We start from the raw sequence: 14,792 nt of genomic DNA, 5'->3' as shown, positions 1-14,792 counted from the left end.
CTTTTAAAATAGAATAGGCCTTCCCTTTAGTGGTCAGAAAGGATAGGGGTAAGACCTGGTGTTCCGGTCACAAGTGTGTGATAAAAAGCATCACTAAAACTGTATTTTTGGGCAATGTTTTGCCGTCACTCTAAGGTACTGCGCCCTTACGTTCTCAAGCAATTGTTTTTTGCTCGTTGTTGAGTTCTTCAGTAGAATTTTAAAGAAAAATTTGCAACGCCCCGTGTTGACAAGGGATGCTCTGTGGCGTTTCGCAACCCGAGGATTTGAGCTAGCTTTTCCCACGGGCGAAATAAAAGAACGGGAAGCATCCCCCGCCCGTCCCCTCACAGAAAGGCGGGAGGAGAAGGGGCGGGGCGACGGGCGCAGCCGCTGCTTCTGCGCAGGTGTAACAGCCGCGCGCGCCTAAACGAGCTGCCCTGCCGGACGCGCGACCAATGGGACGGGGACGGGGGGGCGTGGCCCGGGCGCCGCCGTCCGCCGGCCGTGCGCCCGCGCCCGCCGGGAAAGGCGCGCGAGGTTCGAAGGCGGCGCTGAGGCGCGCGCGCGCGCCGGCCCCGGTCCGGGATGGCGCAGGCCTTGGTGAGAGAGCGCGGCAGCGGCCGCTCTGTGTGTGTCTGTATGTCCGCGTCCGCGTCTGTGTCTGTCTTGTCTGCCTGGTTTGTTGTGGGCGGTGGCCGGGCCCGTCTGTAGCGCAGGGGCGCGGCCCTCGGCGCGCTCCTGAGGGGAGGGACGGGGCCGATCTTCCCCATGAGGCGAGCGAGGCTGGCATTGGGGTTCCGCGCTCACTGCGGGTCCGGGCGGTTGGCACGGACACTTGTGGGGCTGGTGTGGCGGGAGCCGCGTTCCCCGGAGCGCACCGGTGTCTGTGCCGGACCCGTGCCCCGTGCCCCTCTGGCTGCCGCGGGAGAGCCGCCTTCCACGGGACAGTGAGCGCATCAAGAGCAGGACATTTGTGCAGGCACGCTAGAATCGTGCTTGAGTTTTAACATTCTTCATATGTAGCGCGACACGGACACAATAATAAATGGACTGGTAAAGGCTCTTTTAGGTCCTTGACAGGAAATTTTAATTTCTTTAGCGCGCAGTGCATTGTGCTGCAGTCTGCTGCGAAGGGAAGGGGGTTTAATGTCCGAGTGCCGGATTGACTGCGGAGTGTGCTTCTGTGTAGTTTCTGAAGTGGTGGCTTTTGGTCAGTTGTTTTCCCTGTATCTTCCTTCTGCCGCTTTAAACCGATGTTGAAAATTTGCAGTGAAATCTATCCCTATAGCGTTTGTTTATTTTTTATACTGGAAGTAACAGCCAAAGGGAAATCACAATGAAATGCAGAATACTGTCAATATGGCAAACTTCACAAAAACGTGCAGAATTCTCTTGTGTTAGGATTAGATACTCTCCACGTTGCTAAATATTCTAAATTTATATGAATTAGGCAGAGGTTATAATTGTTTTTCAGATAAATACTTACATTTCTTTGTGATGTTTTCCTGTCACATTTGTGAAGAACTGCACTCTGCTTTGCTGTTGAATTTTTCTTGCCTTTCATTCCCATTTTATCCTCTACAGCCATTACTGGTTCCCAGGTCAGCAGCTTTATTTGATTACACAGAGAACATGCTGCTGCTTGAATTATTGCCGCTCTTAGTTGTGGTAAATGGCTGGAGTCCTGTCTGCTGTTCGAATGAGTGGTTGTACTTGGGTTTTAAATGTATGAAGAGGCACTGTGGCATTCTAGGAAAAACAGTGCTGCAGTAACTCCCCCTGTCCCACTACTTCAAGATGTCTCGAGAATCCTCGAGATCTGCTTGTTTTTCTGTCAAGTGTCATGCTTAGTAAAAATTGATTCTTATTTCTTCACAGAATCGTTTAAAAAAAGACTACAGAGCAAGATACTGCCATGGAGGAGGGTAATTTGCATTTAAAAACTTATTCTTAGGTTCTGGAAAACTTACCTTGATTTTTATCTTAGAGCTAAATGTCAAAACTACTTGATGTACCTTATTAAACTGATCATGTGATGTTTCCCACATTTCTTGTATTTCTTAGTGGTAAGAGGAGCAAGCTCTGTGGGGGGACAAGGCTCTGAAGTTTCCCTTTGCTGAGGCAGCAGGTGCAGCTGTACCTAAGGTACCCCTAACCGGGCTGCCTGTGTAGGCAAGCAGTGATCTGTGCTAACATATTGCCTTTTAAGGAGTAGGGAAATTAAACCCAGGCAGTGTTCCAGCATATTTGGACCTTGCTGGTAAATGTTAGAGATGAGTTTGAGCATTTGCAGTGCTGTGATGTTCTTTACATGAGTGTTAGGAGTCTGTGAAGTTTTTGCTGCTGAAATTCATTTCTGGAAATGCATTTTGTGAGCTTACCAAATGTACACAATTTGTTGTTTTTAAAGGTATATCATGATCATTATGGGAGTAAAACTCCATGGCTTTTCTGTTATTTTGGTTTTGATCAACATTGTCTGGCTGGTGAATCACTCACTTCTGCCCTTTCCAGTTGTGCTGGTGTGAAATTATCCAACCAGCTGAGCTGGTCACTTGCTTGTGGATAGAATACCTCAGGCCTGGTTCCAGCTGCATCACTGTGCAGGCAACATAGCTCCAGGTCTGATTTATAAAAAAATTACATGTTCAAGTGAGACTCTAGTCAGCCTAAAGCTCATTTACCTCAGGGCTGTTGCAGTAGTTGCTTGTTTTCTTTAATGTAGAGAGAATTCTTCATTGTTATTATAACCTGTAGCAGTGAGGCTTTTTTTCCTGGAATTCCTACTTAGACAAGTTTCTTTGCAGATGTCAATGCATGGAAATGGCAGGTAAAAATGTATTACAGTCTGAACTTGAAGAAATAATAACCTAAAACATTTAGAAGTAAAACTTTGCAATGTTAATATTTGAGATGAGAGCATTTGGCATTTTTGATTGAAAATATTTTTCTCTCTTTCTAGAAATAAGATTGATCTACAGCCAGGTCAAAACGTACTGAAACTCATACAGGATTGTTTTGAAAGTAAGCTCTTATTTGGTGTTTTGCTTGATTTGCTGATAAAAGAAAATAGTTATTTTCTTCCTTATGTTATATTGAACGGTAAGTACATAGAAATAAAAAATAGGGATAAAATAGATAAAAAGAGTATTTCCCATGGTTTTTAAGAACAACCCCTTCTCAGCTTTTTAAAACTGTATCTTAGCTGTCTTATAATCTCTTTCTCAAGCATCTGGTTCCTATCTTGTTAGGATTTACATGACCTTAGTGAGCTTTAGAACTTGTTGAAATAAATAAAACCTGAACAATTCCAAGATTCCCATATTCACTGTTTTTTAATTCATAGGTTGCAGCAATGATCTTACAATAAACTCTCCAAATAGCTCAACCTTTGTTTTGAAAAATGAGAAGAGGACTTCAATCCAGAGACAAAGGGTGAGTTCTGTCAGTGTCATAGTGTGGCACTGGGTACAGGTTCATGGGGGTACAAGTTCAATTCTGTAGCATTTAGCTGTGTATGAGCACTGTAAAAGTATGTAGGCTAAAATTTAATGATCTATGACAGTTGTTGAAAATGTGCATTTTTTCTTAGTTTGTTGTGCTCTAATTGTAAATATTATGAAAGTAGAATTATTTAATAGATTTTTTTTCCTTGGGTTTTTACTAATGAAAGCTTCTTCAGCTTTTTGTCCAGGATAGTTACATTTCTCATGGTCTGAGGTTGAAGTATGCTGCCTTATTACTGTGCTGGGTTTGGCTGTCTTAGACTCCACTGGAGCTGGTTGTGGTCACTTTGCCAAACATATGGGCACAGTTCTTAGCCATCAGATGGGCAGTAAAATCTAAAGGGGATTCATGTAGAAAAGCAGCTGGAAAACTCCTGATAGTTATCTCAACTATACAGTAACTTCATACAATACTTCATAGGTCTGTGACTTTATTGATGAGTGGAAACAAGGTGAAGGCCTGTTAATGTGCTGCCTGAGAGGATGATGCCAATAATCTAGAATGTATATTTAGTTTTAATATGTTGATTTTACTCTTTTAAGTAGGATATTCTATTAATGGTAGGGTTTAGAAGAGGCAACCTTATAATGGTGTTTGTTTAATTTAGTCTGATGTTAGAATTATAATCTCAAATCAATTCTTGCTAAACCTCAGCTTGTTTTAGTAAAGGGTAATTAAACAGTTTAAATGAATTCATTCTAATAAAAATAATAAGTAGTTTACCTTGAGATTAGTCAGATGTCTGGTTAAAGCTGCATATAGATTTTTACTGTATGCACTGTTTTACCTGTTGTTTGAAATTTACAGTTACTTTTAGAGTTTTGCACCATAGAAAGTTGAAGTGTTTAGGTGAAATACAACTGTGATTTGAATGAGTATGAATTAAGGGAAGAACATGAGACATCTTGAAGTAGTGGGACAGTGGGAGTTATTGCAGCACTGTTTTTCTTAGAATGCCACAGTGTGAATTATATTAATGTTCTACAGAAATGTGTATTCCTGTTAAAATAATGTTGCTTTATCAAATATTTTACCTCATCTCATTATTTGTTACCAACTATGACAGCCCAAGGCAGGGTCAGCCAGCTCTGTGAAAAGAGCCCGTGAGTCTGCAGAACCCTCACCTGCATCAGCACTAAAACCAGTCAGCAGCAGAGGTTGGTCACACTATTACTGAATTAAGGTTTTTAGAGTAACTATTTCTTGGGATTTTGTAAGGTTTTAAGTAAAAGAATGAAACCTATTCTATGTATATGGCAGGACTGTCATGTGAATCACACCTGAAGGCTGCAACATCTGATTACGTAGCTACTCCTAAAAAGACAGAGTCTCTTGTGTCTGAAAGTGAAAAGAAAAATACTTTAAAAGATGTTGAAGCACCATGCCAGTGTCCAGCTGTGCCTTTGAACCCTGAGGATAATCGTGGGGCTGTTGGATCACCTCTTCCTGTGGAGGAAGCGAAAAGTTCTCCTGCAGTTAAGTAAGTAGAGCTGCACGTGGTCGTGGTGTCATATTCCAGGTGTGCCCTCCCCCTCAAGGTAAATTGAGTTTGGATTGTGAACTCATAAAAAATAATTGTAAGCTTTTTAGGAAGTTCTATATCTGGGTTTAGAAAGGGCGGAATTATATTTTATTTAATATTCTGGTGATAAGTGCAGTACCCAAGTGAAGGAAGCCTGTCAAAATAAATTTAACTCTTTTTTTCCAAGAAAGTGTACCAAAGTATCAGCTTCTCAGATCATCTAGACTTCTTCAGTGAATCTTATTGACAGTGTTGACTTTAAAAGTCAACAAGAATTTGTTAAAGCAGAAATGAGCAGTCATTGTTCCTCTCACTCTCAATGTACAAATGTTTTATTTGAAGTAAAATAGCTTCAGTTGTGATTATTATTTCCTTGTTGGAAGAATTGAAGCTGAACTGCAGCACTGGCCAGTGTCCTGGCCACAGTTCTGCTTTCCTGGAGGACTGGATCTCTGGGATAGGTCATAAAGATGGATTGACTCCCATTGATGGAGTGAGATTGGAAAGACAGTGCATCTACGACTAGGAAACCTGACAATTTCTCAAGCACATCCTCCTAAAATTAGGAATTTGTCTTGCTGAGCAGCCTTTACTTTGATCAAGAGTCACATGCTGACTCCATGATGCCTGTGGGCACTTGCTACTATACTGGAAAGCCCTACTGCTCACCTGTGTTGCAGCAAGTTTCCAAAGGGAAGCTCGTTCATTGGAAGTGAGATGCTGTCAGCAGGAACATCTGTTCATCCTCACAATACTTTATTGTGCACTCAGGATTTATAGCAGCATATTTGAATGCTGTTTCTCATTTGTAGACTGCATTTTGATAAGAGGAGTACACCAACTGCAGCAAAGAGCCATGGAGAAGTGGAAAATTTGGAAGGACCTCTGCCTGGGAGAGAAGAGCACGTTGTTCCTGTGCAAGGAACAGAACGTGTTACTGCATCATCTGCCCGGAGAGAGAAGACCTTCTCTTCAGCTGTCATTGCAGCTGTAGCAACAGGAACATTTGGACAGAGGTTTGTATGGAGCCTTAATATGGAACATATGATGGATGGACTTTATAATAATTCTTTTGAGGAACATTCTGTACTGTGTCTAGGTGTGGGGAGTTACCACTAGATTTGAAAGACTGAAAGTCAATTTCCCCCCCCACCCTGATTGATATGAATGTTTTTTTCCCCCCATTCTTTAGATATTCAACCTCCATATCACCACCATCACCTCGCCCTGTGAAATATCAAGAAATAGAAATAGAAAATGAATGTGAATTTTTAATTGATGAATCAGGTGGTGCATCTTTTACTTCTTGGCTTTCGATACCCACTAAGAAGAAAAAATCAAAAACTGATGGCTCTGCAGCTCCCATTTCTAAACCTCAGCCCTCTGAAAAGAAGACACAGAATAAGACAGTCAAGAACAGAAAAGTTCAGGGTAAAGCACTTACTAAACAGAAACTGGATCATCCAGATATTGGAGCTTTTGACTTCAAAGAAACGTCAGTGTCAGATCCAGTCCCTAGTAGTGAAGAAAATGTCCTTAAAACTCAAAGCCGAAGAAGTCCTTGTGCGGGTAAGTTATTTAACAGCTCTTCAGACTTGACCTTACAGGTCACATTACTGGATTATTTTCTGGTGGTTTATGAGAAAATTATAATAAAGTAGATGATAAACATCAATAGATTTCTTTTTTGGTGTTTCAGTTGTGCAATTACATTTGGGTGAGACAGAGAGGCAGTGAGAGTGTCTTCACTTTTTTGCCACATCCTTTGCCTTTCCTGTTAGAACATTAACAATTAAATTAGCAGTGTTGCCTTTTTGTAGGAAGAGTCATGGAGAAAGGCAGTTATATTTGAACAGGAAGGGGATTGAGTTTTAGGAATTATTTGTGAAGGGTTTTGTAGCATGAACACTGAAAACTGGAAAGCAGACTGAATGTAACATTTCTGCCCCCTTTTTTTATTAGGAAATACTGGAAGAACACTGAAAAGTTTTTTGTGGACTATAGTTTAGTGAAAGCCTTCTTTTAGCCAATGGTGATAAAACTGGTTTTGTGATACCTCTTTTTTTTTCTCCCCCATTTTGATTCTTTGGGGTTTTTTTGTGCATTCAGGTGTTAATGCATGTCTTCAGGCATGATGGGAAAAGGTATTCAGGTCCAAATATTTTGTGTATTGACAGGAAAGACTGAAAAGGATGCACTTAGACAAGACTCTCCAAACCAGAAAAAGAACACATCCTGGAAACCAGAAGCTGAAATACCGATGTGGCCTGGATTGGAAACAGAATCATCTGATGAAGAGCAGCGTAAAACAAGTGTGCCAAGTGAGGATTTACCTGTGCCCTCATCTGGGCATCAGAAAAAGCAGACTGTGTCACTGAAAAAGTCTCTCAAGTCTTCCAAGAATCTGCAGATGGCTTCTAAAGCTTCTCAGCATTTAGTTAAGAAGAAGCAAACTGCTAAGCAGAAACTTCCAAAGGTCAAAGTAGCTAAGAGAGAGACAGTAACTCCAAGGAAAATATCTGTCCAGAAAAGTAGTAATAAAAAGCCTCAGTTACAAAGAGAGGAGAGTTCTAACAGTGGACCTGGTGAAGAAGAGCTTGAAAGAGAGCCTGTGGAACTGAATGAAGTATGCACCACATCTTTGCATCAGAAATTAGAGACTCCTGTGATTCAGAAGTTGACTAACCCCGAAAAGCCTGGAAATGCATTACACACACCAGAGTCACCTGGTGATGCCAATAACAGAACTCCTCTAAAAGCACTCCAGCATCCCGTGGAGAGTGTGAAGAATCCAGGAAAGAAATGCTCTGCCAAGTATTCAGGGAAGAGACCCAAAAAGATTCCACGTAGAACCAATAAAGCTCTTCACTCAAGCTCTGAAGGCTCTGAGTCTCAAACAGATTCTGACAGCTCTTCTGTACAGGACACGGCAAGGAAAAAACAGAAGTTACCAGATGTGAAAATAAAAAGTAAAAAAAGAAAACATAACAGACAGCGTGGACCACAGTAAGCTTTTTGTGTGATTCTTTAAAAATGTGTTATGTAACTTGGTAGATAATGAAATACATCTTGTCAGCTTCTAAGCAGTGATGGCCCAGTTCAACAAGTACATGGTAGTTTGAGGCTGGTTGAATAGTTAATAGAGAAACCAAGCAGTTTAATCAACCTTCTTTTCTCAAAGCTCGGTGCCATACTTTTTGTCTTCTACATGAGGAAACTTGTTCTAGTTAAAGTCTTCTTGTGAGACTTGCAGAGCAGATGTAGTTTAACACAACCCCACCACCCACGGAGTAACTTTACTGTCAAGTTGGTTCCTTTTTAAAAATAAATTTAGAAAATACAGCATTTAATTCTTCAGCTATATTTGTTTTTGTCAATCTAAAGACTAAGTTCAGGTGGTCTAAAACCTGGTTGATAATCACTGGTCTTTGCATTGCTTTTTAATGTTTTTAATGTCTTTTTTATCGTTTTGTTCAGGACATAAAATTATTGACCTACAGGTTCCTTTCATTAAGTTTATTTAACACCAAATATAATAAGAGTGTTGTTTTCTTTTCTAGGGATTCCTTTGTAGCTGAGAGGGTTGTGAGTTGCCAAAGGTAATTTCCTGAGTTGTCTGAAACACGTTACTTTAATCCTACTTCTGGCCCATGGAGACGCCCTGAGCGTGGGCAGCTGGTACAGCTGCTGTGTGCTGTGCCCTGCTGGTGAACCACTGAGTAGAACAGCCTTGTGATTCCTGCCTGAGGGCAGTAAATATGTGCTAATACAGTCAATAAACTAATACAGTTTTTCTTCCTGTCATGAATAGGGGGTCATAATAAGCTTATTGCCTTTGGGGATTTCTTTCCTTTGAGGCTTGCTTCCACATTAGAGTGTGATTTTTGAACAGAAGGATCAGTGCTCCTAGAAATAATAACAGCTGCACTAATAAAATTGATGTCAAGTAGGGTATAGAGCTCAATCTACACTCCAAACTCTTTGTGCATGTACATGGGCATGTATCGTCCCCTTTTGTGAGATGGAAACTTAATAACGAAGCAAACAGGAGTGACAATCTGTGAAGTTATTAAATTCTTATGCAGTCATTGTACTAAAAATATTGGGGACTTTATTTGTAAGGGGAACTTACTGCAGACTGACTTGGACAGATTTGCAGTGTAGATTTGCTAACCTAGGTAATGGAAATGCACCTTTTGGAGTTGAGGTGGGGAACAGCTGAACTTCATTGGCACAGTAAAAGCAATGAAGCACAGCCTCCGATGGGGGAAGAAGGAAGGTCGAGGGTGCTGATTCTAAGGCTGTAGAAGTTCTGTGACAAGTGGCTTGATTGCTAGAGAATCTCTGTTGCAGTTACATGTATAAATTTTTGCCATTTTATGGGGAGGATTTTATGACAGGCTACATTTTATTTTCCTCTCCTTTCCTTAGAGTATGCAAAACAACTCTTTAAAGCGCTTTTAATTATACATTATCTTTTATAATTATGGTATATAGAAAATTGTAAGGTCATGCTGCAGAGGTGGTGAGGAGGTCTGTTCTGGAATGGAGAAAAAAGTTTAGGAAACCTCTTCAGAGAGGAGGTGTGAACACCAATTGTCTGCCTGATGACTGAGTAGGGGAGGAGTTCATGAACTTCTGACCTATGATTTTTAAGGAGTAGTCATTTGCTTCAGTGTGTAATTGGTATACACTTGTTTAAAAGCAAAATAGAACCCAGCCCACATGATCTGGTAAAAACTTTAATTTGCTATTCTTGGTAGTGCTGTAATGTTCCTTTGACATGTTCAAGCAGGTGTATTTTTTTTCTTTTGTAGTGGGCTTGTTCTAGAAGATGGACTTGCTTCCAGCACTAAGTGTCCTGAGCAGGATGATATATCTTCAGGTAATGTTTGAACTGTGTAATTCCTTGCATTTTATGTATAAGCTTCTTATAAACTGTGACTGACAGTTCAGTAATTTCTGTTGTATTCAGCTTGTGCAGGAGAAGAAATGCAGATTTTATAGGCTGTGGTTACATTTCTATCCAAGTGTGTGGTACAGCATGCCAGCTTTATCTGGTTAGCTTTGGGAGAACGTAGCCCTCTGTGTTTTGGCATCATGCATACCAGGATAAAGTTATTCTTTCTAAAATACTTGGAACAAAATTTTCAGGCTCAGTTTGTAGCAGTTTGATGTGTTCCCATGTGATGGTCCTGTATGCAGACACTTCAGGTAAACCTGAGCCAAATTACAGCATTGATGGAGTCATGGCCTGTTCCCCAAAGAATACTTTGGTTTGGTGTTTTTTTCAGGGAGGGGTTATTTGTTTTGTTTGTTTTTTTGTTTCTGTTTTTTTGTTTGTTTGTTTGCTTTGTTGTGTTAGGTTTTTTTTTTGTTGTTAGTTGTTTGGTTTGGTTTTGTGTTTGGGGGCTTTTGTGTGGGGAGGATTATTAGTATTTGTTTGGTTTCAGTTTTAAATTTCACAGCACAAGTTCCACATGTTATTGTAATGAACATGAGCCCTGGAGATACAAAGTCTTTTCCTTAGTGCTTCAGAGCCAGATGTGGATGTCATTAGTCCATGCAATGCTTTTTTCAGATACCTACTTTTGTGTGTGTTCTGGTAAAAAATTTGTTCTGAAGTTAGGTTTCAGTGATATAAATCTGAATGACCTTGCATTTTGATCAGTAAAATTATGTGTATAGTTTAATTTGTCAATGTTCACTTTATCAAGAGGGATAGGTCTGAGGAGTATTTACTTGAAAGTATAGTTTTCAAGTAATTTTTAAGTTTACTCTGTTTAAAACTAATTACAGATAATGTTTAGCTATACTGGATTTAATATATGTTTATAGCAAAAGGTGTTGGTGAAAGCACCGTCCTTGGGACTTCTGTATGTGTTACTTTTGGTTGCTAAAAGTCAGGAATAATAAATGCCTTTGGTGATGGGGTTTTTGAATGTGTTTTCAGATAATTCTGAAGACTTGAATTACAAATTAAGACATCTGTTGTCAGACGAAATAGCAAAGCATAAAATAGGTAAGAGTATTTTAAAATATAATGTAAGTGTGTAAATGCAAGTGCATTTTCAACTTGATTTAAATGTTACTGAAGGAGACACAAACACCTAGAAATGGGTTCATCTGTTCATAAGTATTTGCAGATAGGGTTTGTTATTTCTTCAGGCCTTCAGCCCTTCTCTTAATTTGAAAGTTGTTTTTTAAAACTTCTAGTGTTTCTCTTTTTGTTGCTCCATTCAACAGTTTTTTAACTGCCACACTTTGGTTTTTCATGGTATTGTGTTAAGGAAACTTTCAGATCTGACCATCCAGGAGCCACTCTGGCAGTCACACTCCCACCACCACAGACTTGAAGTCCTGGGACTGAAACCCCTTTCCAGTGGGTGGCTCCAGTGCCCTGCCAGGTGACCCTGCCTCTGTACACAGCCAGATTTCCTTCCTGGCTTGCATCTGAGTTTCTCATGGCAGAGTCTCAGACCTCTGGTTCCTTTAAGTAATTTTATGGTGTAGCAACAGAATAACAGCTTATACTGGAACCAAGGACTATCTGGGCTTAGTACCCTCACATTCTGTGTGCTCAACAGTCCGGGTGCTGCTGCTCCTTCCAGCTGAGTGCTCAGCTCCTGCTGTGTCCCTGAGTGTGGGGTCACTGGGCTGGGACACAGCTCCCCGTGCCCATGGTGGTTCAGAGGGTCAGCATCAGCTCATGACCTCTTGCCTGAGGCTCTCCTGCAGAGCTCGATCTCTGCCTGGCACTGCAGCTCCACACCTGCACTGAATATATCCCTAAAAAACTGAGTCAGCACAAACTCTTACTGTACAGTGAGAGCAGTAAGAGTTTGGATTGGTTTTGTGCAGTAAAACTGAGGGTGCAAATAACCTGCCTTCTGTGGTGGTCTGAGTCTGGATAGGATGGAACAATGGCCATGCAGTCAGTTGTAGTCCCATGCTTGTCTGTTTACATCATGGGTGTTTTTTTATTGGCTTCATTATTATTTTATGCACAACACTTTAGTTGTCTACCTTCAAAAACTGTTTCAGCAACTGTTTCATATTTACCATTTTTGAATATTTAAATATTCTTAATTAAGTTGCTTTGAGATATTAAGGGGCTTTTGCTCTTCTTACAAACAATAAAATATCATACTTTATTCATATATGACAGCTAACACAACTTCCAATTGAGACTGTGTGATTAGTGCATCTGAAGAAAAATATCTGACAAATCCTGGAAGTGTGTGGTTTCTTTTTGCAAAAGTGCTGCTCTTCTGGCCTCTGGAAACAGAACTTCTGAATGTGGAAGAGAAGGATGTACTTAGGCAGTCTCTGTTACCCTCCCCATAACTGAGGCAGTGCCTTTTCATGGTTGCTAATGAAATCCCCCAGATTCAGGCAGGATTCTTAGTCTTTGTCGAGAACTTTGCTGTCCTTGAGCTTGAGCTCCTAATGTCTGTGTATCAGTGGTTTACTAAGATATATAGAATGAAATCGAATGTCAAGTCAGGGTGGTGATTGTTTAAGAGAAAGGAGGGTGAAGTACTGATTTATGCAAAAGAAGGCATTTGGTAATACTTGAATTCTATTTTCTTGTCATGATAGCAATGTGATAAAAATATCAGCTGGGAAGGGCTGACCCCCTTGTGGTACAGAACAAGAGGAAAGAATGCTTAATATTTTCTGTCTCTGAATTTTCCTTTCATACTTAATGACTTCATCCTTGAAATCAGTCATGCCTTCCAACACACCTAATGTTCGTCGGACAAAAAGGATACGGCTGAGGCCTCTGGAATACTGGAGAGGCGAGCGCGTAAACTACACTATGAAGCCTTCAGGTATTAGTTCCAAACTACCAATATTTGCTTCCTTCTGACAAAGCAAAATAGAAAAATCTGAGTTGATCTTGTGCTGTGCAAGCCTTGAGATGCTTACTATTGGGTAACTTTTTAAAAAAGATTATTTGTGGTTTCCAGTTATTTAGTCATCTCTCCATGTAGTGTTCTTCTCTTCTGACACTCCTGTGTCAGCTGAAAATAATCTCAGCAGAGCATGGTAAGTACTCTTGCCTTCACTGTTGAGGGAAGAACAGAACAGTGGCTCTGTACTAGTGGGTTTTTTATGTCAGAGATTGTGTGTGATACTGAAAAAAGAGACAATCCGCTGGATCATTCATGGGAGCATTTCTTTTTGTGTAAGGATTGTGTTCGAGAGCAGATACAATAACATTTTATAGTCTAAGTGTTAAATACCCTAAGTGAGAAAATATATCTTGTTCTCAGTAATTTTTTTACTGACAATTCAGCCTAGTTTAGTCCTTTCCTAATTAATTAGTTCACTCAAAATAGTATTTTTTTGTGTCTGTAAAAGTGATATTTTATCTTAAAAAATTAATTGCATGTGATGGCTTTCTGAAGTGTTCTTTGACTGAAATTTGATAAAATAATTTTCAAAATGTCTCAAGTTGCATTGCACTCCAAAGTACTTAACGTTAATAAGTTTTTTGTTTGTTCTGGCTTTCTAAAGTGATCTGAAAAGTTGAGCATCAAGGAAGTCTATTCTCAATTGAACTGCTGATTGGTTGTGCAAGTTTGCATTGTTTTAGATTTACTCTGAGTTAGTGGACTTTGTTTAACTTCCTTTTGTTTCAGGAGGGCTTGTGATTAGTGGACTCGTGCATCCAGAAACAGAATCTCCCAGGAAGAGTAAAAGGAGGAAGGATTGTCCCAAGCAGAAAAGAGATAAAACAGGTAAGAACAAAGACTTTTTTCCTTTGGGTACTTTAAAAAGTCTCTTTTATCTAATGCTCTGCTGCTCTAAGATTTTTCTCCTGTAATCAATCACTTCACACAAATACCATAATTTATTAATGTGATCTGATGAGGAAAAGCCTGCTCCTACTGGATCTATAGCCATGCTGTACATTGTTGTAGTAAAATTGTTCACTTTTCAGCGTAAGAAAGGAAGAAGTGCTAGACATACCCAGAAGTGCTGTTGTGCCTTTAAAGCAGGGGCTGAAGAGACTAAACTGTACTCATTCTGTGTTCAGATCATGATGCTAGTGGGCATGGTTAAGGTATAAAAACTTGTAGCCATTTTGCTGAAGCCTGTAATACATCTAAAAATGCAGCAGAGAGTGTTAGTAGGGCTTCAAGCTGTTGTAGTGTAAATACAAAACCACATCACAGTAGGTGGAGAGCTTTAAGAACAGTGCATAAAATGGTTAAAAGTGGGCAATAAAGTGATGTTTAAGCAAACCTAGACTCTCTGGCCAGTATATAATAAACATGTAAGTAGTGCTCAGAAAAGAGAGTCAAGGTCCAAAAGCCAAATTATTTTTGCTATGCTCTCTGGAAGATGTTGTAATGCTACAGAGCCTTTCTTTATGGGGACTGTCTAGAGCTGTTTGAAGCGGAAACATTTCTCTTTGAAGTTATAGAACTATTAAAACAAGTGCTAACAAACATGGAAAATGCCATATGGATCTAATTACTACACTAATCAGGACTGACATAATCATCAGAGAAATAGGGAAGAAAACAATCACTGTTGGTACCAATTTCTGATTTTACATGTGTTTCATGTAAGTTTTATTCCATACCTCAAAAAGAAAGTAGTAGGACTAGAGAAGGCTTAGGGAAAGCTCATCAAATACCTAAAAGGACTTCCTGTAGTGAATTCTCCTCAATCCTGAAGAGAGTACTATGGAGGCCTCTAAGGAAGAGGTCTAAATCACCTCAGAAATCATGAGTGACATAGAGAAGGGAAATAGAAGTAAATGGTC

General features: G+C 40.1%; 1 protein-coding gene across 2 annotated transcripts in view; it reads left to right on the top strand.

The window, feature by feature from the left end:
- Window positions 1-385: 385 nt before the first annotated feature.
- CENPC (centromere protein C) overlaps window positions 386-14,792 on the top strand; it is a 28,314-nt gene continuing 13,907 nt past the window's right edge. For both annotated transcript variants that reach the window (XM_026791972.2, XM_014265411.3), the window contains exons 1-14: window positions 386-582; window positions 1,861-1,907; window positions 2,945-3,006; window positions 3,329-3,417; window positions 4,556-4,646; window positions 4,750-4,969; window positions 5,824-6,027; window positions 6,204-6,580; window positions 7,189-8,017; window positions 8,572-8,610; window positions 9,829-9,896; window positions 10,965-11,033; window positions 12,742-12,846; window positions 13,660-13,758. In XM_026791972.2, coding sequence (XP_026647773.2) covers window positions 568-582; window positions 1,861-1,907; window positions 2,945-3,006; window positions 3,329-3,417; window positions 4,556-4,646; window positions 4,750-4,969; window positions 5,824-6,027; window positions 6,204-6,580; window positions 7,189-8,017; window positions 8,572-8,610; window positions 9,829-9,896; window positions 10,965-11,033; window positions 12,742-12,846; window positions 13,660-13,758 — 2,314 coding nt within the window. In that variant the 5' untranslated portion in view covers window positions 386-567. The remainder of the gene's footprint in view (window positions 583-1,860; window positions 1,908-2,944; window positions 3,007-3,328; window positions 3,418-4,555; window positions 4,647-4,749; window positions 4,970-5,823; window positions 6,028-6,203; window positions 6,581-7,188; window positions 8,018-8,571; window positions 8,611-9,828; window positions 9,897-10,964; window positions 11,034-12,741; window positions 12,847-13,659; window positions 13,759-14,792) is intronic.

This window comes from Zonotrichia albicollis, chromosome 5 (genome assembly GCF_047830755.1).
Source record: "Zonotrichia albicollis isolate bZonAlb1 chromosome 5, bZonAlb1.hap1, whole genome shotgun sequence".
In the NCBI taxonomy this organism is placed as follows: domain Eukaryota; kingdom Metazoa; phylum Chordata; class Aves; order Passeriformes; family Passerellidae; genus Zonotrichia; species Zonotrichia albicollis.
Note: the sequence above shows the minus strand (reverse complement) of the source record. Positions and strands in the feature narration are given on the sequence as shown.